This window comes from Chelonoidis abingdonii, chromosome 3 (assembly GCF_003597395.2).
Source record: "Chelonoidis abingdonii isolate Lonesome George chromosome 3, CheloAbing_2.0, whole genome shotgun sequence".
Lineage (NCBI taxonomy): Eukaryota > Metazoa > Chordata > Testudines > Testudinidae > Chelonoidis > Chelonoidis abingdonii.
The window spans coordinates 78,084,837-78,106,724 of NC_133771.1; the positions used below are offsets into that span (position 1 = coordinate 78,084,837).

General features: G+C 38.3%; 1 protein-coding gene across 2 annotated transcripts in view; it reads right to left on the reverse strand.

Moving 5' to 3' along the window:
* Window positions 1-248: 248 nt before the first annotated feature.
* The window catches only part of FBXL4 (F-box and leucine rich repeat protein 4), a 107,262-nt gene continuing 85,622 nt past the window's right edge, over window positions 249-21,888 (reverse strand). The window contains exons 7-9 of one of the 2 annotated variants that reach the window (XM_032791767.2): window positions 19,518-19,589; window positions 17,878-18,190; window positions 249-9,950 (exon numbers count right to left, since the gene is read on the reverse strand). In XM_032791767.2, the coding sequence (XP_032647658.1) occupies window positions 9,787-9,950; window positions 17,878-18,190; window positions 19,518-19,589 (549 nt within the window). In that variant the 3' untranslated portion in view covers window positions 249-9,786. Of the gene's footprint in view, window positions 9,951-11,707; window positions 18,191-19,517; window positions 19,590-21,888 lie in introns of both variants that reach the window. The other variant, XR_012655517.1, reaches the window with a different exon arrangement.

Sequence of the window (21,888 nt, forward strand, 5' to 3'; positions counted from 1 at the left end):
TGTAAAGAAGCCTAAGAATGCTTAGAACTGTAATCTCCACATTTCATTTTATATATTTTTTTCTCAGCAACAGGGCAATATAGCTCTCAGGCAATCCTGGATCTAAAAACATCTGGAATAGCTGAAGTTTTTTTAAAATGAAAAGTGGTAAGAATACGTTCAAATTGTTCTTCAGAACACGAGATCATAATTAGTGTTTTATTTCTGTCATTTAAATACAATATTCAAAATTAATTAGTTTAGGCAAATTATTTTCCTCTGATTTGTATTTATTTATTTTATGCACACTTGGTATTTTGCAATACATAGTCCAAAGGAAATGAATTAATTTTGTAAAGTAAGGTAAACACAAGTAGAATAAATGTCTTCTTTTTATCCCATTTCTTCTGTCATCTGTATATTAACAGATACTGACAAATCAAAGTGATGAAACTATTAGCAATATAAAGAAGTTGAAATAAATAAAATACAATTGTACAGCATCTGATAGTATTAAGACATTAGCCAGTCCAAAATGATGTCAGGATAAAATAGACTTAATTTACTAAACAAAAACAATCATTGCGTAAATATGTAATTCACTTCTCTTGACAATAATAGCAAACCAGTTTCAAGCTAGTAATATAAGGCATTAAAAGACTTCACCAGACAAATTTAAGCCATTTAAAATATAGGGCTGATGACGCTAACCTTTGCTCAAGAATAATCTCTACTTGCATGAAAAGTGCCCATATCAATGGTATGAGCAAGGATTATTCACATGAGCAAAGGCCAGAAGATGGGGCATGAATTGTGTATTAAGATTATAAATTCAACCTGGGCACAGCAGAGCTATTGGCAGGCTGCATATCAGGCCCAGAGATTCTTGCAATACTCAAAGCCAAATAAAATAATAAACAAATTGAATATAGTGCATCCAACTTATTATTTGTGAAATGGAACACAGTATGAGGGGTAGGGAAGGAAGCAAATTTGTAAAATGTACAAATCTCAATGAAATTAAAAGTTAAACATACAGAAGATGCTGAGATGACTACCGGTACTAGTAAAAGCGGACCCCAAAATGAAAAACAGAGTCTTCAGGCAGAATGTAGATGCCCTAGTTCAGGGGTTGGCAACCTTTCAGAAGTGGTGGGCTGAGTCTTCATTTATTCACTCTAATTTAAGGTTTCGCTTACCAGTAATACATGTTAACGTTTTTAAAAGGTCTCTTTCTATACGTCTATAATATATAACTAAACTATTGTTGTATGTAAAGTAAATAAGGCTTTTAAAATGTTTAAGAAACTTCATTTAAAATTAAATTAAAATGCAGAGTCCCCCGGACCAGTGGCCAGGACCCGGGCAGTGTGTCACTGAAAATCAGCTCGCATGCCGCCTTCGGCACATGTGCCATAGGTTGTCTACCCCTGCCCTAGTTGATGGGCTAGTCATCCTAGAAATAATTAGCCCACTTAGATGAAATTTGTCCTCTGAAGGACAGTAAATACTGTTGAATTAGTGGCATGGAGAACAATTTTAGGGTGTAAAACTGTTCTTAGAAATATACAGAAATACATGACTATGTACTTTGGATTACTGACTGCATTTGCACCAGCACCAATTTTACACAGTACATGGACACTAGGCTCATATGCTTATGTTGCTAAGAGCAGGCTGGAGGTCTTAAAATGCATCCCTGCCGTGTTGCTCAGCTTTTTCAAACAGCCATATCTTAAGTTTCTGTCAACCTTTCCCATGTAAACTTTGAAGAGTCTATTTTCTGTGAGGGCATTCAGGGTCTTTTTGCTAGGTAACTCCCATTAAAACTAACTGAAGTTAGCATGGAACCTCACTCACATATTCCGAATGGTATTTTATAAATTGGCTACAAATCACCATTCTGGGATGAAAATAATAAAAATATCAGTCTGCAAGTACTTTTTTGGGCATGGACTATGGGGTTAGGGGAAGAAGTGGGGTATTTTGAAAAAAGTTATACAAGATCTAAAACATATATTTTTAAAGCATTCTTGAACTTCCGAATCTTAAAAATGGAAGTCACATGCAGTCCACCAGCATGTGCTTTACATGTTGCAAGGAAAACACTAAAAGACAATGTTTATAAGCAATTATCCCTCTATACCTTAGCTGTTTCTCCTTCACTTACTTATTACATAAGGGTTTCATTTGTGCTAATGTGTAGAAGAGCTTTTAGCAGAGTTAGCAGTCTTATCTCAGGACTGTTCTATATTGCTGGTTCTTCCACTTTCTGTATAAATTAGTCCACTTAAAACAGTATATTGTAACATTATTCAAATATTAATGCTGCAAAAGAAAATAGAACAAATCATATTAAATCACAAATATTATTTTAAGCTTTCTTTTTTAAATTGAATTAGTGCTCAGTTCAGATGTTGGGTTTCAAAAGCCCGAAGATGCAATTCTTTATCTACAAAGCAGGATAGATATGTGCAGCAAGCTTCCCCACATTCCCTGGGCAACTGGCTGTGCCTCACCTGTGTTCTGGAAGGACCACCGCTAAGGATGAGTTTAGTCTTCATGTCCATTTATTCCTTGATCTTCCTATGAAGAATGTCAATGAGAGGAGCCATGAAGGCCCAAATCCTCATAAGTATTTAGGCTCCTAACTGCCATTGAAATCAATGGGAGTTAGATGCTTAAATCCCTTTGCAGATCTCATCCTAATACCATATATAACAGTGGTTTTGTGATGTGGGCACCTGATCTGTAGGAACAAGGCTGAGACTGTCAACCATTTTACATAGGTGACGAGACAGTGGAGAGTTGGTAATAATTTTCAATCACAATCATAACGCTATTATTTTGAATTTAGCTTATGTCACTTCAAAACAAGGCTTACATGCAAAAATTTGTCATATCAAGTTGAAAGAAAAACTGGGGAGGCAGAATGGTTCACAGAGGATAACATCTACTCAAGGAAGAGGAAACAGATTGGCAGCTGCTCCACATATCCCTGTTTATTAACCCTGACCTTTCATTGGCAATAGCTCAACCCATAGCATCTCCCCCAAAAGATCCTACTACAGCAAAAGATGGCAGCCCATACACCTCATGTCCTTTTTCCCATTTGAACTCAAATTCAGTCTGATACCACTTTGGTTACACTGGTTGCGATGAGCTGAATGTTTCTAATGTAACAAATGACGGTGGTTTCATGTGAGGTTAAGCAGCAAGAAAAGTTGACCCAGAGCAATGGTTATCCTGTTTTATACAAATGCCTCTCGTAAAAAATACAGGGAAACAAATACTGAAAATATGATACTGTCTCAAAATCCAAACTTGTCTCAAAATGCAATACTTTTCAAAATTCTCAATGAAGCATTAGTGGGTTTTTAAGGTAGACATACAAAGCGCAATCAGGTTTAAAATACTAGTGTACAAAGATAAGGATTTTTATATTAAATCCTGGGCCTAAGTTTCATATTATATGGAGACACTATGACCCTACTGTACAACATAATTATGGTAATTTTTAGCACATTACAGAGCAGTATACTGGAAACATGTGATTTGTTACTAAATTATGTTCTCATTATGGTCTTTAAGATACATCTTTTCTGATGCTCAGTGTGAGAGAGAACCTCCTGCTTCAGAGAGACTAGTGTTGCTTCCTGGACCTTTGCTTTTACATTCTTGACAAAAGGAAGGGTGTAGGGTACTCTAAGTCTCCTAAAATATACAGAAGGTATCTTTACCCATTCCTGGCTCCTGAGGAAAGAGCAGATTGGGTGAAGGGAAAAGAGGATCTTTTTATGTCCCAGAAGGCCTCCTGGAAGGCAGAGGTCAGCAGGCGGATAGATGGGTTTAGTTGGGATGAAAAAGGAGTTCTCAGCCCTTCTCTTGTTTTGGTCCTGTGAACCTTACAGTGGTCAGTTTGCCTGCTTAGAGATGGTGGTTGCAACAGAAGAAAGACACTTCTTTGGGACAGGGGATGAGTTCAGGCAATAGACAGAGAAAAAGAAGCTAGCCATGAAAGGGACTATGCCAGATCCACTGTCATAAACAGATAGCTAAGGGTTAATGTCTCTTTCACCTGGAAAGGGTTAACAAACAACACCTGACCAGAGGACCAATCAGGAGACAAGATACTTTTAAATTTGGGTGGAGGGAAGCTTGTGTGTGTTCTTCATCCATTGTGTGTTCTTCTCTCGGGGGGTCTGAGAGAGACCAGACATTACTATAGGCTTTCTAAGTTTCTGTAATGAGTAAGTAAAAGGCAGGTTTTAGGGCTTTTTGATTGTTTTACTCTATTTTGCAATGTGGAATTGGATGGTGTAACTTTTATGTGTAGTTGTTGGGAATATTTTGATTATGTTTGGTATGGGGGAAGTTCTTTTTGGTGTTCCTGTAAGCTATAGGACCTGTATATTTAATCTTGAAGTTACAGGTAATTCTTTACTTTTCCTTTTTTTATGAAAGATTTTTTTTAGAGAACCTGTTGTTTTTTGTCCCCCTTGTTTTTTGTTTATCCGAGGGATTGGTTGTTAAACTCACAGGCTAGGTGAGGGGAGACAGGGGGGTGGATTCTCTCTGTTTTCCATTGATCTGTTTCTGTCTTTGTGGAAGGGAAGGGAATGCTTCTCTGTATGCTGATATTAGGGTTTTGGATCGAAGTTAATCTCTAGGGTAGCCAGCGAGGGAAGTTGGGCAGGGGAAAGAGGGGGATGGTTTTATTTCTCTGTTTAGAATCCAAAGGGATTTGGGTTCTTGGGCCCAGGGAAGGTTGGGGAGGTCAGAGTGCCCCAAAACACTATATTTTTGGGTGGTGGCAGTGCTATCAGATCTAAGCTGGTAATTAAGCTTAGAGGATTCATGTGCTAGTATCTCATTTTCTGAACTCTAAGGTTCAGATCTGAGAGGGAATGCTATGACATCCACAGATCCTGTGTCACTGTCTGTTCTCTTTAAAGGCATTACCATCATGATGATCTCCACAGTAGTAGAGATCTCTTTCACCCATAAGATAGAGACAGACTGGTACAGGGGACCAGAATGCAAACTACCAAAAAGCGCAGAGCTAGCTGTATTCAAGGAAATGAAGAACAGTTCATTCCAGACTAGCAGGTTCCTTCTTGCAGAAATGAGCTTTGTGAAGAAATTCTGTATGGTGGTAAGGATGGAATTCTTCTCCCACAAACTGCAAAGTACTAGTGGATCTGCTCAACAGCAGCTTCAGGATAGCAGCAGCAAACACAGCTTCTGTTTTGATCCTCCACAGCATGAAAGGTGTTTGACCAGTAGATTCTCAGAGTGATGAATCTACTACTGGCCATATTTTCTCCCCCCAGCTGTAGAGCAATAGGGTAACGACCCTCTCATTCCCCACAAAATGGAACCACAACATTTCTTCCCATTTGGTCTTCCACGTTCTTTTTCCATGATTGGACCCCAAGGTAACACAATTTTTACAATTTAATTCAACTACTGCGGCTAGTTTTAGAAGTAATTATTGAAATCATTAAGCTCTTAGGATTCTGATTAAAAGAAACCCAATGAGGCAAGATTTTATGCAGCTGTTCTCCCTCCCTACACTCCATCTATAAAGAAACACATCAATTCTGGCAAATAGGTAGAAATTTAGACACAAAGATGTGCAAATTAATAGGCTCCCTCTTCACCCTTAGTGACACAATCAATGGGAATTTAAATTAAATACAAATTAAAAGCTTAAATTTTATATTTTTCACAGCAGAACAAGATGGCAGCATTTCAGATAAGATGTATATTTAAAGAAAAACTAAGTAGCTCAAAACCCTAAGAGTGTGTTTCAATTAACTTGAGAACCTTAAAAAGATCAAATGGGTGTAACATTTCTCTTAAAAATTGTAAAATGTATGGCACAGTTGAGGTGTATCTTTAATGATTTCCACCTCATAAAAGAACATATGATGCATATGCTCTCATGACAACTAACACAAGTACACAGATGGTTTCAAAAGTTTCAACTCCATGGTAAAATTACTGAGGTCCTAAAACCAACCACGTTCCTTATGAAAATGTTTAAAGTAGTTACTATGTGCATTAAAATATGAACACTTTTTGCATGCTAATACAGAGCTGGAGTATATCTGAAAGCAAAGTTTTCTTAATGTCTGGAAAAGGGTAGCAATGAATACACATACCAAAATGACAAACCTTATGTATTAGCAGCAAGCACCACATTTTATCTTTAGTAGACTTAAAGATCCTGCAGAAGCGATCAGAATGGTTACCCTTTAAGAGATCTATACTGAGTTATTTATGTACTAAAACCCAATGGTCCTGGGGGCCATGGGATCACACAGTTGTGTTTTTGCAACTTTGCAACAGTTAATATTCCTGATTGTAGGGCCACACTTAACTTAAATATCACATCTCTGCTATTGTTATAGAAATCATACATGTCAAACTGACAGACTAGAAGACAAATATAGTCTTTTCTATGTTTTCCAGTTTGTTTAGTTTGAGCATTTTATAGAAGTTTCTATCGTCACTTGGCTGCATTGGTTTTTAACACACATTAAGGTCAAAAATACGTTCTGGAATACCTATTCATCTTTAAATTAACACCCTAATTCATTCCAGAGTAGCAGTCATGTAGACAGGCCCCGAAGCACAATGGCAAAGTAGCATGGGAAGTCTGCACAACTGTTGATCAGGTTGATCTCAATTTCTGGATAAAGAGGAATTCCAGGTGTTTTCCAGTCCCCAGGTGTAGTGAAATAATGTTTTACAATGGAAATGCTGACAGGGTTAACTATTATGATGCAAGTATGACAAGATAATAGCAATTCCTAGATTGTTCTCAGTAGCTAGCTGGTTGAAAAGCTTTACCAGGCTCTATACCCAATTTCAACGTTTCAGAAATACTCTAAATAAAAATCTGCTGAACAACTTTTAATAAGATGATCAATAATAAAATCCTAAGAGGTAACGTCAATTCAAATTGAGATTGTAGCCTATTTTTGCTTTTTTATGATGTATAAGGAAAGCCTAAAAGTGTTTTTTCACTTTTTACCTTGAAAATATCAGGAATGCCAAGTCTGGTATCCCCTCTTTTTAATACAAGACTTCTTGGAGATATAAAAATTTGCTTCAGCCATTAACTGAAGAGTAAGGGTATCAAATTGTAAACAAAGATGTCCTCTCCCCCAGGTATTTCTCAATTATTTAAGTTAAATACGTGTTAGCAAACTCAAAAAGTTTAGAGTCTGAAAAAAAATCACTTCCCTTTAATTAATTAGGTTCCACTTTATCAGAAAGTGGGATAACATAATCCGAGATCTCCAGTAACCGCAGAGTGTTCCAGACACAAACTGAAACGAAAGCTTATGCTCAAATAAATTTGTTAGTCTCTAAGGTGCCATAAGTACTCCTGTTCTTCTTCCTGAAATCTGAATGTAAGGGATAAGCAGAAATAGATCCTTTAGACAGAACAGAAACAAAATAAAAATCAAATCAGACCTTCCTTATACTTCATAATGAAGCAAAAAAGACTGACAACCTCCCCTGAGCCTTTACACATTTTCTTTTAAAAGATTCCTATGTGCAGAAGTAAGACTAGACTAATCACCTACTTTAGTACTTTGGAAGGCATAAAATATACCACTACATCTACACTAAACAAATCTAATTCTAGTTATAATTATAAACATAAGCCAAAAAGCATTTTTTAAAGAATAAAGATAAAAATTCATATGCATCCTGAAGAGTGAAATTTCACAACAAAAACAATACTTATTTTAAAACATTAATATCTGTAAACACCCATAATCTGAACTTGAGTTCTCCTGTAACTGGGATATAAATGTTTAATTCTTATTTACAATGAATACACTGTAAATACATTACATTAAAATAAGTTTACATTATACATTGGACATTATTCAATACATTGTAAATACATTATATTAAAATAAGTTTAAAGTAAAAATTTTGTTGAAAGAAGTGAGCACTCCCAAAATAAAATGAGATCTTGCACAGAACAACTCTAGGGCAGACATCTGTCAGTTGAAGAGATGTCTAGACTGAAACATCTCTAAGTAGCGCCAGTACCCTGACAGACAAATAGAATGGAGGCACCTAGCTGAAAATCACATGGTGACATCTGTGTGTGAATGACAGACATCTGTGCACTTTTCTTTGGATTTGGGATTTTCTACAAGATTCTGTACAATTTAAATCAGAACAAAGGTTTATAAAAGCAGAGAAACGGTCTTTAGTTGTTTCACGAAATGATTTATAAAACATTGGCATTTGTGTGAAGAGTTCAGAAATGCTAATTTAGGTCCATGGAGATCACTGGTTCATTGATGCTTTGAGGCACTTCTCTTCCAGTGGACAGGTATTTACTGCATCAGTTTAAATTTTCTTTGCTGATGATCTTCTGTATAGTGATGGCCTGCTTCCACGCAAAATGTTATGCCTATTTTCCCAATGGACAGGAAGAAACATTGTACAGCATCTGCTATAAAGGTGGCAATAATGGAGCTGATCCCAGATGAGAGATCATGTCTAGGGGTCTGTGTTCACTAGTTGTGTCTAAAGAGACAGGAGTTATGCAAATATGAGTACATACTGTAAATACCAATTCACAATAGCATTGGTGCTATCACAGAGGAAAGAATGTCTCATTCAGAGAAGTGCAAAAAGTAGAAGAAAACCATTAATCCACTATCATCATCATCTCTCTCTTCCAAAGACTTAGCAGCAGCTAAGAGAGTTCAGATTATCAAAGATATTGTCTCTTTTAGTGAAAAAACAACAACCCATCTCTGAATAAATTAGTACGTAGCCAAATCACATTGTCTTTGGTTTACAAACTCCATATTTTCATCATGATTTTACTGAACACCAAATATTTGTTTTTAAACTTGATAGTAGGTATGTATCCAACTAAGTAAGAGTTTCTAATACATTATCCTGAGTAACGCTATTATTGTACTTCATAAGAAAGGCAGATGTACCACAAATCAACACACCTTGACATAACAGAAATTTGAAAAGAAAATTGCTTTTGGGTTTTCTATGTATTATCAGTTATGACAATAAGTATCTGACACAAATTTTATATCCAGTACAGGAGGAAGCAGGTAATTTTCTTTCTTTTTCGTTTCTGCTATAAACTCATATGGTGGGTTTTTGTATTTTTCTGTTGTGTCAATTAAGCTGGACTGTAAAACATTGCCGCATTTCATCCATTTGAAGGGGAAAAAAAACTCTTAGCAGATATATCAGAGTTTTAAAATAGATACCAATCACTGTCAACAAAAGGAGAGAAAAAAGTGGCTCTTTAGTCTAGTCTGATCTTACACTAGCTTAAACAATTTTTCAGACAGCACATTACAGGCCAGATCACAAGGTCTTATGCCACAGGCCAAAACTAAAACACTACAACCTACAAGACAGAGAAACTCACATCATTTCTCTATTGCTAAATGTTAAAACTTCACTTTCACCTGGATTTTAATGTATCTTATTGTACAAAATTTTCTTTAAAAGGGCATCAAGAATATGTTTTCTTCATCTTCTCTAGTTTAGGCCACAAATGTGGCTATTTAAACACATGCAGTGCCATCAATTAACAAAGGGAAAACAATTACTAGGTACAGGAGAATAAGAGCTCTGCACCAAATACATAATATGTACTCATTTCAAGAATATTGTTAACATTTCCCCTCTATTTTATGGAAGATTTTAATTTCTTTTTTGAAGAAAAATGTAATCACAAATTCACAGGAAACAACACTGTCAAATGAATTCCATAGCAGCACACATAGTGAGTCACTGAGTGAAACTTTTTTTTATGAACACATTAGGAAAGCTGGCATTCAGTTCTAGGACAACTCTATTATCAATTTGTGAACAGAAGGACACATCAAGTAAAGAAAGATCCTTACAAGACTCCAGCAATTTTCTTAAAGATGCAGGGCTTACCATCCTTGTCCCTGTTTAAAAACAAAAAAGAAAAGATCACTTAAAAAAGTTAATGTGAATTGAACCTTTGTTAAAGCTGCCAGCTTATGTTGTAGCAAGAAATCTTCTACACCTTATCCCTCATTTAAAGTTTATTTCACTACATTTATTTTGACAACCTTTCAAATGAAGGGCTCTTTTCAGAGAAAGTTTTTGCACACTTTTGACCACAGAAAGTCTGTGGGATTGCCAGGGCTTAACTTGTCTTGAAAAAAATCCACAGTTTTCTTGTTCTGGAAAAACTCCAAGATTTCAATGGGAACTTTTTCTCAGTACTGAATGCAGGCTCTTGCTCTACATTGCAAAAGCAAGATGGCTTTCCCCTCACAATCTGGGTGCCTGCATTCTGTGCTCTGACACCACCACTTTCCAATGAGTTTGTAGCAAAAGATCATGCCAAATCCAGGTCTTTACATTGTGGACCCGCTTCGCTGACTGTAATATAATGCTGCAACAAATGCATGCTATTAAGGGCCAGTCTAATGCTAACTGAAGTCAGTGGAATTTATTGGCTTTAGTGGGCGCTGGGTTTGGATAATAGAGAATATGGATGTTAACACACATCAGGATGCTTAAAGAACTATGAACTTTTCCTACAGACAATGAACTGCAATAGAAATACATTTCTTACGGCTAAGAGAGTCATTTTAGTGAATAAGCTCCACAAACAGGTGACTGTGGGATAAGAGATATGACGTATTCTGTTTTTAACATTACCTGGGCTGTGTATAATTAGGAATGTTTCTCAAAAAATTAAAAACATTAAAAGGATATGTACAGCACACCTTTTCTCCTCTGTCCTTCATAGAAGGGATGTCTTACCATGATATTTACCTTTACAGGGTGGTATGAGATTTTGAGGGGAGAGTGCATTTGAACATGGGATTTTAGTTTGGGCCCATCTCTATTTACTAGAGTTTTGTTACTTCGATTAAGTGCCCATTGCTTAGTACAAATGCACAGCAGGTGTCTTACAAATCTGTCATTTTACTTTGTTGTTCAATTTGTTCCCTGGCAAAATTCTCTGGCATTGGCTCAACAGAATGCCTGAGAGCAATAACCATTTAGTGGGACAATTTTGTTCCTTCACTGTAAATCAGCATTCCCATATATGTGCTCATGTATCCGATCCACCTATCCTGGCACTGTTGGAATGACCCATGCATGGTAATTGTCAAAGAGGCAATTCAATAAAATTATTGAAGCTCAAAATTCTATGGCAGGGGACACTTCAACACACTCCCACAAAATGCTTCAAAATTTAATTGAAAACATCTGCCTCTATTTAATACATAAAACAACAAAGATACATTAGCAATAATTTTAGAGAGCACAAAACTAAAAAGACCAATTAATGTTCAAAGAGCCCTGTGTCCTATGCCACATACTAGACTTAAGCTATGTAGCAGAGACCCTGGAATTATCTGGCACTGCTCCCACAAATGCTCTCACCTCACTCCCCAGACTACTCCAATTTGCACAGTATTCCTTGTTATTTATTTTACATTCAATTCAATTTATTCTACACTGCTCTCAAATTTAAATTTTCTGCAAATTTTTGTATTTTAAGTGATCAACTATATGTTGAAGCTGTTAGGGGAAAGCTGAAGATTTTGACAGCTGGGTGGGGGGCAGTTGGGGCTTTAGGCACATAGGAAGGTATAGGAGGTGTTTTGGTAACTAGGAGGGAGTTGATTATTTTGGCACTGAAGAGGGTATTCTTTATTACCCCTTTTGGTGCAGGGCAAAGGTGGCTGTACATTTTGGGGAGCAGGATTTGTCAGGAACCATTGGCAGCAAATAGTTGCCTCAGTGCATCCTGTGTCAGTATCTGACAATACCTACAACAATGAAAAATAAACATACTAGTTTGAGGCTTCTGTTAAAACAATCAGCAATGTTGGCATTCAAACTGTTGACTTCAGAGTTAACAATGAGATGAATGAAGGCAGTTCTCATCTTCAGAGGTATCATTTCAGGCTGCTGGCAAATTCAGGCAGACAATACTGCATTTACTGCGACCGAATGTACCCCTGTATTCAGACCCTACATACTACTGTAATAATCTTTATACAAAATTTGCCTTGTGAGGTATCATCTGAAAACTAGTAAGTCACTGGTCAATAATATCATGAAATGAGTGTAGCACCATTTATATGTAAAGTTATGAAAACCCCTGCATGATGTTCTTATCACATGTTCAAAACCACAAAGCCCTGCCAGAGCAGAAGTATCCTGAATAAAGAAACGTGTGTTTACCTAAATTTGCATATAAGCAGTAAACTGAAGCCTTGAGATAGCAGGGAGAGGAGATGGGAAGAGACCAAGCAAATTTGCATTTCAGCAAACACAGGTGAGAAGAAAGAACATGGAGCCTCGTTCTCCACCTCAGTCTCCATGTTGCCTTCTTTACTTTATGAATAAACTTTGCTTTGAGGGGTAACCCTCAGAAGAATCCACTTAAAGACTATAAAAGAAAAGAAGACAAAACCCCAAGTGCTCTCTCTCTCTCTTTCATCTAAGACGACAAAGGAACCAGGACGTTGATTTTGGGGAAAGATTCCGACCTGAGAATTTGGTTAGCCACGCTGCTGGGAACATGCTATATGGCTTTTTATCTTGAACAGAGTCTAGCTTGTTAAGTTTTAGCTACTAGAAAACATTTTACTTTTTTTTTTTTTTTTGTAATCATTTATGACCTTATACTTGTGCTCGCTTGAAACCTATATCTTTGTAGTTAAATAACCTTTTTTTTTTTTTTAATCTAAACAAATCCAGTGTTGTGTTTCAACTGAACTGTTTGGTAATGCCAGTTAAAGTAGCAAACTGTTGAATACTGATCCTTTACGGGGCAACAGACTTAATATCTGAACACTCTAGGAGAGGGCTGGACAGTGCAGAACACACATTTTTGGGAAAATCTAGGACTGGGAGTGCTGGACCAGGGCTGCAGCTATACACTGACACTCAGGGTGTGACCTGAGTGCTGTCTGGCTGTTTGTGAGTGGTCCAGGCTGGGAGCTACAATAGGAAAGCATTGTGACACACTCAAGGTTGTGGGGCAGGTACTGCCACAACCCCTCAGTGGTCTGCATTGCACCCCAGAATGTGACAATTGCTCAGTGTATGGTTCATGTTCTGGAGGCCATCTTCATAACTAAAAGGCCTAGAGGCTTCAGGCCAGAATCTAGCTGCACTAAGACAAGTACAGTATAACTCAAATGCTTACATAGCCAGTCATAGTAGGATCATCCTTGTACAGGGGGATCCTCCAGTGGTGTAAAGCTGGTGCAATGGTTCCTACACCATCGATCCCCTGCAGCTGGTAGGGAAAGGGGTTGTGTCTGAGGATTTCCTGTGCACCTGTGATCTCCATCTCTCATAATGGTCCCTTTGTGGTGCTCTTATATTGTGGAACCAGCCCCAGCACACAGCTTGCTGAGAAAGCACAATGGTGGCTACAACCTACCTTTATATCACCACCTCCTCCAAAGCTGCACTGTGAATTGCTAGACCACAGACAAGGATCATGCCCTTAATATTGTTTTTAATGGGAATTTATTTTCTGGAGCATGTTATGCACCCATTTAAACATAATCCAAGATTAAGCAGCAATTTACATGGTCACATAATTGCATGACACATGGGGCCATGCAGGTAAGGAACAAAACTGCAGGACCCAGCAACTGAAAACAGCATCCAATTTGGACAAGATATTGATTTTATAATGCTTAGTAAATGAATGAATCAAACTGGTTGCAGCCCAGCAAATCTTCTCAAAAGAGGCTTCATTTTTGTCTGCCCACAAAGCCACCATGGAGTTAAATGCTCTAACTGGAACAGGAGGAGTTTTCCCTGCTGAGTTCATAGGCTTTAACAATTTCAGAATAAAACCAAGTCAATGCTGCCAACTCTTGTGAATTTATTGTGAGAAATAGCATTTTGGTCTCTGCTTAGACAGTCTCACAATACTGTGAAAGCTGCAGCCTTTCCACAATTCTGGAGGAGTGAGGAAGAGATTTTCTCATACAATGCCCAGAGTTTCCACTGCTGTGTCACAAGTACCTGTGTAATTCACTGACAATGTGTGTGCTGTGAATCTTTGTATTAGCTAGTCCACAGAAGACAACCACATGCTTTCTACTACTAGTCACTCTTACAGATGAAATAGAAGAGGTCTGTGGTGTGGAGCTGAAGGTTTTTTATACAAAATTTGCAGATGATTGGGTAGGAATGAAAAAAAATTACACATAGATGTATAAAAGTTAGTGTAAAGACCCTGAAGTAATTGTTGGAATGATTTTATATTGCAAAACATTGAATGTAGAAGTTATTTTGGATATTGTGCTATTATATATTTTAATGTTGCATTTTTATTATTTGGTTTTGCTTAATGGGAAGTTTTCCCTTTAAAACTAAGGTCTGTGTTTGAGACCAAGGGCAATGTGTGGGAGATCTTGCCTGTGTGTCAGAGAAGAGGACCCTACTTGAGGTAAGTTCCCAAAAGCTCAGAACTGGATTTAACAAACATATCTTCCCATAAAACAAGCTTCATTCATGAAGCTGTTAACATTAGCACTTGTGGGGGATTAGGTAACTCTGAGCATTGCTAATAGGCTGTGGAGCCTTCACTTGTAAGTCATTAGCTTGAACCTAGCCCAGTTTAGCACAGAATAAAAGTTTTCCCATCTAATGGTAGCCATATGAGAGATAAATTTATTCAATGTCAGTTTTATCTCCCATGTCAAATTCACCACTGTGCTTTACATTAGATTGTAAATTCTTCAGTGCAGAAACGGTCAATTATTATGTGCATGTACAGTGTCTAGCACAATGAAGACCCACTCTCAGCTGGGGTCTTCAGTGAGAACTGCTGCTGTGAAACAAAAATGGCCTTATTATACATTTGTTAGAGTTGGCAACACTTAAATTGCCACACACATTGGGAGTGTGCAAGGAAATTTCAGAAATTAGGCCCCAAAACACAGTTTGATCATTAAAAAAGAAAACTCCATGATTTTTGGGGGGGTCATTATTTTTGAGCTGCCATCTTGTCATATGATTTAAAGTACTTGCTGCTGCAAGGAGTGGGAGGACTGGACTGCAGAAAGAACCAGATTTTCAGTAATGCCTACAAAAGAAGGGACTTGTTCACTGATTTGATACAGAGAGCTGATGCACTGTACTTGGGGAGTGCTGAAGCATCCCTTGCCACATAGGTAACTGGGCTCCAAGATTCACCTAGCAAGTTGGATATAGCAGTAATTCCACATGTGGTCTCACTATAAAAGGTCTTCTATAATACATGCAACAATATAATCTAACTTGTTAACAGCAGTAAGTGCTCAGGAGCTTAGTTCCTTTCTTTTCACTGTTCAGATATTATTTTGCACATAAGTGTCAAGAAGTGAATTCAAATATTAAGAGAGAATGTGGCAAGAAACTCTCATTGCTGGCAAAGAGGAAGCACAGCCTGCAGACATTATGCAGGGTAAACAACCAAACTATTCATTGCTCGGCCTTTCTGTCCTAGTGAAAAGGTCAGATCGATTTGTGGGCAGACACAATGCCATCATAAAAGATAAGCATGAGAGTGGGTGGCCAAAAGAACGTTTATGTTTATAAAATGCTTTTATTCAGTAAGCCTTTTGGAGATCTGGTTTGTATGTCCAGGAAATATGCCTTCTTTAATCTAGCTGCAAAACAGATTAACTTAAAACAGACTGTGACGTTTCACTCCATATTCTTTATGGAAATATGTTTATAATATGGATATGACATAACTGAGAGATACTCGATGCAAGATGGGTCTTATAAGGTATCACTGGAAAGGTTATAATTTACTAAATGTGATTATCCAATCTGTATGCCTCTATCACTTTTGTATCTGAAGTTAGGAATATTGACTATGTATCTGTATTTCAACTATGCTACTTTGGGTGATGCCCACTGCTAACACTTCAGGTACAACAATGGAAAAGCCAAACAGGTCACATGGCCCATCAGCAAGGACAATGGACTGTGAAAAGTCCTTCCTGAGGACGCTCCATACAGCCACGGACTCATGGATGCTGTGATACTACAGAGTCAGGTGGTCTTCCCAGGTAATGGGAATTCTTGTGAAAGGGATGAGGGGGTGTCAAGTTTGGGAAACAAAGGATTCCTGCTTTATGTAAATCCTATTTAAAAGTGGGGAGGAAGGCAAAGGCGGTTCCTCCTCTCCATGGCCTGTCTACCCAAGAAGAAAGACTGCTAAAGCCATCTGAAGGGAAGGCGGGCTGGGGTGGGGGAAGAGAGTCCAGACTGAGACAGGGGTCCAGTTTGAAAAGAAATATAACAGGAACTCTGAACCACAGAAACTTTGCAACCTGCCTAAAACAACATTTAGGGTAAGAAATTACAACTGGTGACCTGTTTCTTAAGTATATTGAGCTTAGCTTGCAGACTTTGGGTTATTTGCTCAGTAATCTGCTTTGTTCCATCTGTTATCTCTTATATTCACTTAAAATTCACCTTTTGCAGTTAATAAATTTATTTCTTCTTTATAATGTAACCCAGTTTATGTAATTTCTAGCTGGGGGGAGGGGCAAGAAGTTGTGCATATCTCCCGCCATATTGAGGGAGGGGGCGAATTCCATAAAACCTTTGGGTTTGTACCCCTAAAAAGGAGTGAGCACCAGAGTGTTGGGGCGAGCCCCTAAGGCTGAATCTTTCCAGAGTGAATCTCTGTCTCTCTCTGCAGCTGGGTGTGGCCCTGCCTGGGTGCTTGGCTGCAAGAGGCTTGTGAGCCTAACCCAGCAAGGCCAGGTAAAGAGGACCTAGGCTGGACAATAGGCTGACTTAGTTGCATCCTAAGTGGGAGGCAACCCGTCACACAGACTACAAAGCACATACAGGTTTAGGTTTTGATCAATTTGTTCCGGGAAGAGTGAACTTGCACCTGTTTTCCGTTCTTTCTAATGCTGGTTGGATGTTGGCCATAGGTCAACAGCATGAAACCATGTGTTATGGTATTTATGTACGAGCTATATAGGGCTGTTTAACAATTAGAAGCCATGCTGTACATTTTCTTGCACACGTAAAGCCCAAGCCTGTGAGATAATGATAGCTCTAACCACCTACTGAAGGTAATGTGAATGGAGAGTTCTCAGCCTCTTGCAGAATCAATTTTAAAACTTGTTCTTCTCATGATTCATACTGAATTAATTTAATTGCTTCCTTTTAGGCTTCTGTCTTCCTCTTCCAACTAAACCCATGAAAATATCCATCAAATGTACAAGAACCTGTCCCTAAAGGAAATCTTGGCTCATGGCAATGCATGCAGTCTTTCACCATTTTAAATATTGAAACCACGTGTTGCAGTCTAACAGGATTAATGCAATGTTTTGTAGAGATACTTTTCCCTTCACAAATTCCTCATTCAAGAGTCTAAAGCATATTTTACTTCAGATTGCAAAAGGTACTGCCATCTGTAAGAGCTACAAAGGGCTGGAAATTTAAGCTTTGCAAAAAGTTACTTTTTTTCCTTTCTGCATCAGTGGAAAACACAATTAAGTTGCATTGTAAGGTACTTTTTAACTTTAGAAGAGACATTATCTTCTAGTAAAAGTGACAACAAGAATGGAGAATATTATTCTGTTTTGCCTGACGTGTGTTCTGCAAGAAAAGTCTGCTTATTTGATCAAAAGACTCAGACTTTATAAATACAGTCCATCATACTCCATACAAATACCACAAAAGGAAAAAAATGTAGCCATTTTTAATTTTATTGTATTGGGATTTATTTTTTTTAAAGAATATTTAAGATCTGGAATGAAGTCTTATTTTACGCAATATCTAGTCCTCGCTTCCTATAACATATGCAAAAGCAATAAAGCAAGTATTCATGTGCTTCCTTACCCAGTATGTCCAGCTGCCGAAGATGAGTACAGTTAGCAGCAAGTTCTTCAATGTCTGTGTCACACACAGACCTGTTGGCTGTAAGAAAGAGCTTTTGCAAGTTTGGGAGCTTACGCGCGAGGCTTGTGAAGCAGCCAGTACTGCTTTGTAGCGTAGGGCACCAGCCAAGATCAAGCTCCTCCAAGAGCTGACATCCTGAAGCCAGTTCTGCTATTCCATTTTCAGTAATGTTTTTACATCTCCACAAATCCAGAGTACGCAGTTTTTTGCACTTTGCTCCCATCATACTCGCTATCAGGTCATAGTCTTCAATCTGTGATGAAAACAAGCACTATTTCTTATATAGCGTTATTCCCAATTATACCCAAGCAGCTTAGTTTGCTAATATGTCTATTGATCTGTCTTCAGTGTTTTTCATTTCTAAGGAATTTGGAGAGGAGTTAATCACCACATTGGACAGGTCTCATTCTGCTTTTTAAAAAAAGACAATGGCAAGGTAAATTTTCCATCAGTTTTTACACTTTTTTTTGTTTTTAAATTTAAGCACTGAATAAGAAAGACCAATTAAAATCTATAACTAAAACTGATTTTCTTCCCAACATTCCTTTTTGCATTGCTAGCGCAATTTTTGTAAGAGCCTTTTTTCCCCCAAAGGGTAATTAAGTTTCATTGACAGTGGTGAGCCCTGCTTATATAAAGGGGCAATTGGAGGGATAACAACAGAGCTATTGGTGGGTTAACGACACTTAATAAAATAAACAGTGCACATACATCTGCATATGGACAGAAGAATAAGTCTCATCCCTTTTCAAGGTTAAACAAGGGCTGAACCTGGACCTAGCCTTCAGGGAAGCACTGCCAGACCCCACTGTGGAAGTTAGGGGGAATGAAGATGTGACCCACTGTATGGGCAGTATAACCCACTATCAAAGGAATGATTGGAAGTCTAGACTCTTGGAAGAGCAAGTTGGTACTGCTGAGCCAACTAGGGGAGATCTAGCCAGCTCTTCCTTTCTCTTTTGCTTCCTGATTAGGTGGAGAAGCCCATCAAGTGGCACATTAAGTACTCTGCTGTATTTATAAGCACAGGGAGCTGCAAAATAAGGCCCCCTCTATGCCTGCCTCTGGCATTCAGGTACAACATAGTTTAGGAAGGGCCTCTTCATCAGCAATTCCTATTTTTTAATTTTTTTTAAAAGTAACAAAAAACCCATAGCCCTGGGAAGCCTATGACTAAAAATATTTCCATAAAACTAACTCATTCTGCGTACACAGAGATTTATTACTGTTGGGGTTGTTCATGAGTGCCAGGCTTCCAATAATGAATATTTGTTTTAAATAAAAATGACCATTAAACATTAGTTTTTGAAGCAAAAAAAACCAAACCACTAAACATATAAAGAACTGCATTCACTTTACAAACAGTCAGGGGCGGGGAGATAGTGAGCTAAATTTTAGTCCTACAAAACTGGCCAGTGTCCCTTTAAACACACACACATTCATTTTTGCCCGATAAGAATAGAGGATAATGTTAGATAAGCAAATGAAGTAAACTATCTTTTAAAACTTTTGTAAACAAAGAAAAGTAAGTTCAGACTCAGTCATCTCTCTCTCACACAAACACGACTTCAATTACTTACCATGACACAGCTACCAAGGCTGAGGTGCTGAAGCTCTGAACAGAAGTTCAGAATGCTGAGCAGTGCTGTTTGCTGCCATTGGGGACCAGATCAGAGGCGAATATGGAAAGTGAATCAAAGAGAAGAGGTCAATTAGACATTAAAGGCTGTCACCACTTTCCCTGAAATACAGCTCAAAACCTTGGTTACAGACACCACAAATGTCATTTAATGAGTCCCTAAGCACGCTAACCATTGATTGGCTTAGAGTCAAGGTAATCATTACAAGCCTTTATGTAAGTCACTTTGGATGAGATTTTGCATGTCCTAAAGATACCTATATTCCCATGACCTATCAGTTCATTTCCCACAGAAGAGCGGTTGGAAAGTGTGGTAAGTTCAAACAACAAGCAAGGCCAAACCAAAAACACTAGGGACAGGTGACATTCCAGAAGAACAGCAGCATCTCTGACATTCACTGATCAGCTACAGACTGATGGACCTGCCAATAGTCACACAGCATCAGGATTGAACTAGGGACTTTAATGTCAAAGGATTCTCTTTGCTGACAAGGGTACTGACAACCATTGAGCACCTGTCACTAGCAACATGCCCTTTTAACATGGCCATTCTGTTCAGCATATTGCCACACAACTAAAAGAATCTGAAACTATATTAGAATCAGGTGCACCTTGCAGAATGTTTATATGCTTAAATATTCAGTTTTATTTCTATAAGACAAGGTGAGGCTATGTGTTTTCATGAAAATTTGTGCTTCCAAAAAAAAATAAAACGACTCTACTACACTATATTGCACTGCATTGCGTTATTTTGTTCTGTAGTTTTGAAATATACTCAGACTGAAGGGCAAAGGAAACCAACATTGTCATACATTTGTGGATAAACAGAACTACAAATAAATGTGAGCTACATTTAAAACATTGTAATCACCTTCTAAAGATATGACAATTTGTATTCTGTAATCTCAAACCTATGAGAGTTCATAAACAGGAATAAATATCACAACATACTGACAACATAACATTTGGAAATCTACAGTATTTGTAATACTTCTTCACTGAGCAAAATAAAATAAGCTGAATATAAAAGACAAAACAACTTGTTAATAAGTAGAAGGGCTAAAGGAGAACTGTCTACCGTCTGTGTATGTATATTAGTAATTTATATTCGCGGAAAAACAACACCGCTTGCCTCATAACCTAAGTCGTGCAGAACGCAATGCCATCCACAGCCTCAGAAACCACCCTGACATTATCATCAAAGAGGCTGATAAAGGAGGTGCTGTTGTCACAGAACAGGTCTGTACTACTAAAAGGAGGCGAAGACAACTCTCCAAACACCATATAATCTAACAGGCCTACTACTCCCCCTCAGATCCCCACTGAGGAGACACTAAGACTGCAGCATCTACTCAGAAGTCCCCATACATATACACTGGAACAAATCAGCAGACCTTAGAGCCACGACCAGGTTATTCTATCACACCCAACGATCCACAAACCCGGAAATCCTGGCACCCCATCATCTCAGGCATTGGCACTCTCACTGAAGACGTTGGATATGTGGACTCTCTATCAGACCCTATGCCCAGCAAACTCCCAGCTATCTCCGTGACACCTATATTTGAGAGAACTAAATAGCATGGTCACCTCCCCTAGAAAACCATCCTAGCCACCATGGATTACGGCCTTACAAAACATCACTCCACACAGATGGTAATACAAGTGTCAGAACCAGTACCCTGCCTGTATTGATTCACAGCACAATGGCTTCTTGAGACTCTGTGCCTTATATCCCACACACAATGTATCAGTTGTGATCAATATATATCTCCAGATAGTGCAACTGCTAGGACACCGTATGGCCCCACAACGCCAATTGTTAGGTGACCTGATGCAAACGCTTTCTCAGTCTCGTTGTCCACCATCACGCCTCTCTCTACTACGTTACATGGTTGGTATGAATTCTTATTCATCTGGACCCACGGAAAGAGACCTCTAGAAAATTCCGCACGATTTAACAAATTCCTCCCACCATCAACCTCAGCTGAACAATTGCTACAAGGAGGTCCACTTTCTAGACACCACGGTGCAAATAAGTGATGTTCACATTACACCACCCTATATCGAAACTACGCGAGCGCTATGCCTTACTCTTCAGGCCTCCACTCATCCCGGCCATCACACGAATCCATTGTGCTTACAGCCAACACTGAAGGTACAAACCGGCATCGCTCTAACACTCAGACAGAGACCAACACTACAAATTCCAACCAAACAGCATCTCAAACTACAAACCCGCACGAGAAATTAGGAAACAGATCAACAAGCCAAACGTGGTAACCCAGAAGCCTCCACAAGACAAACCAAGA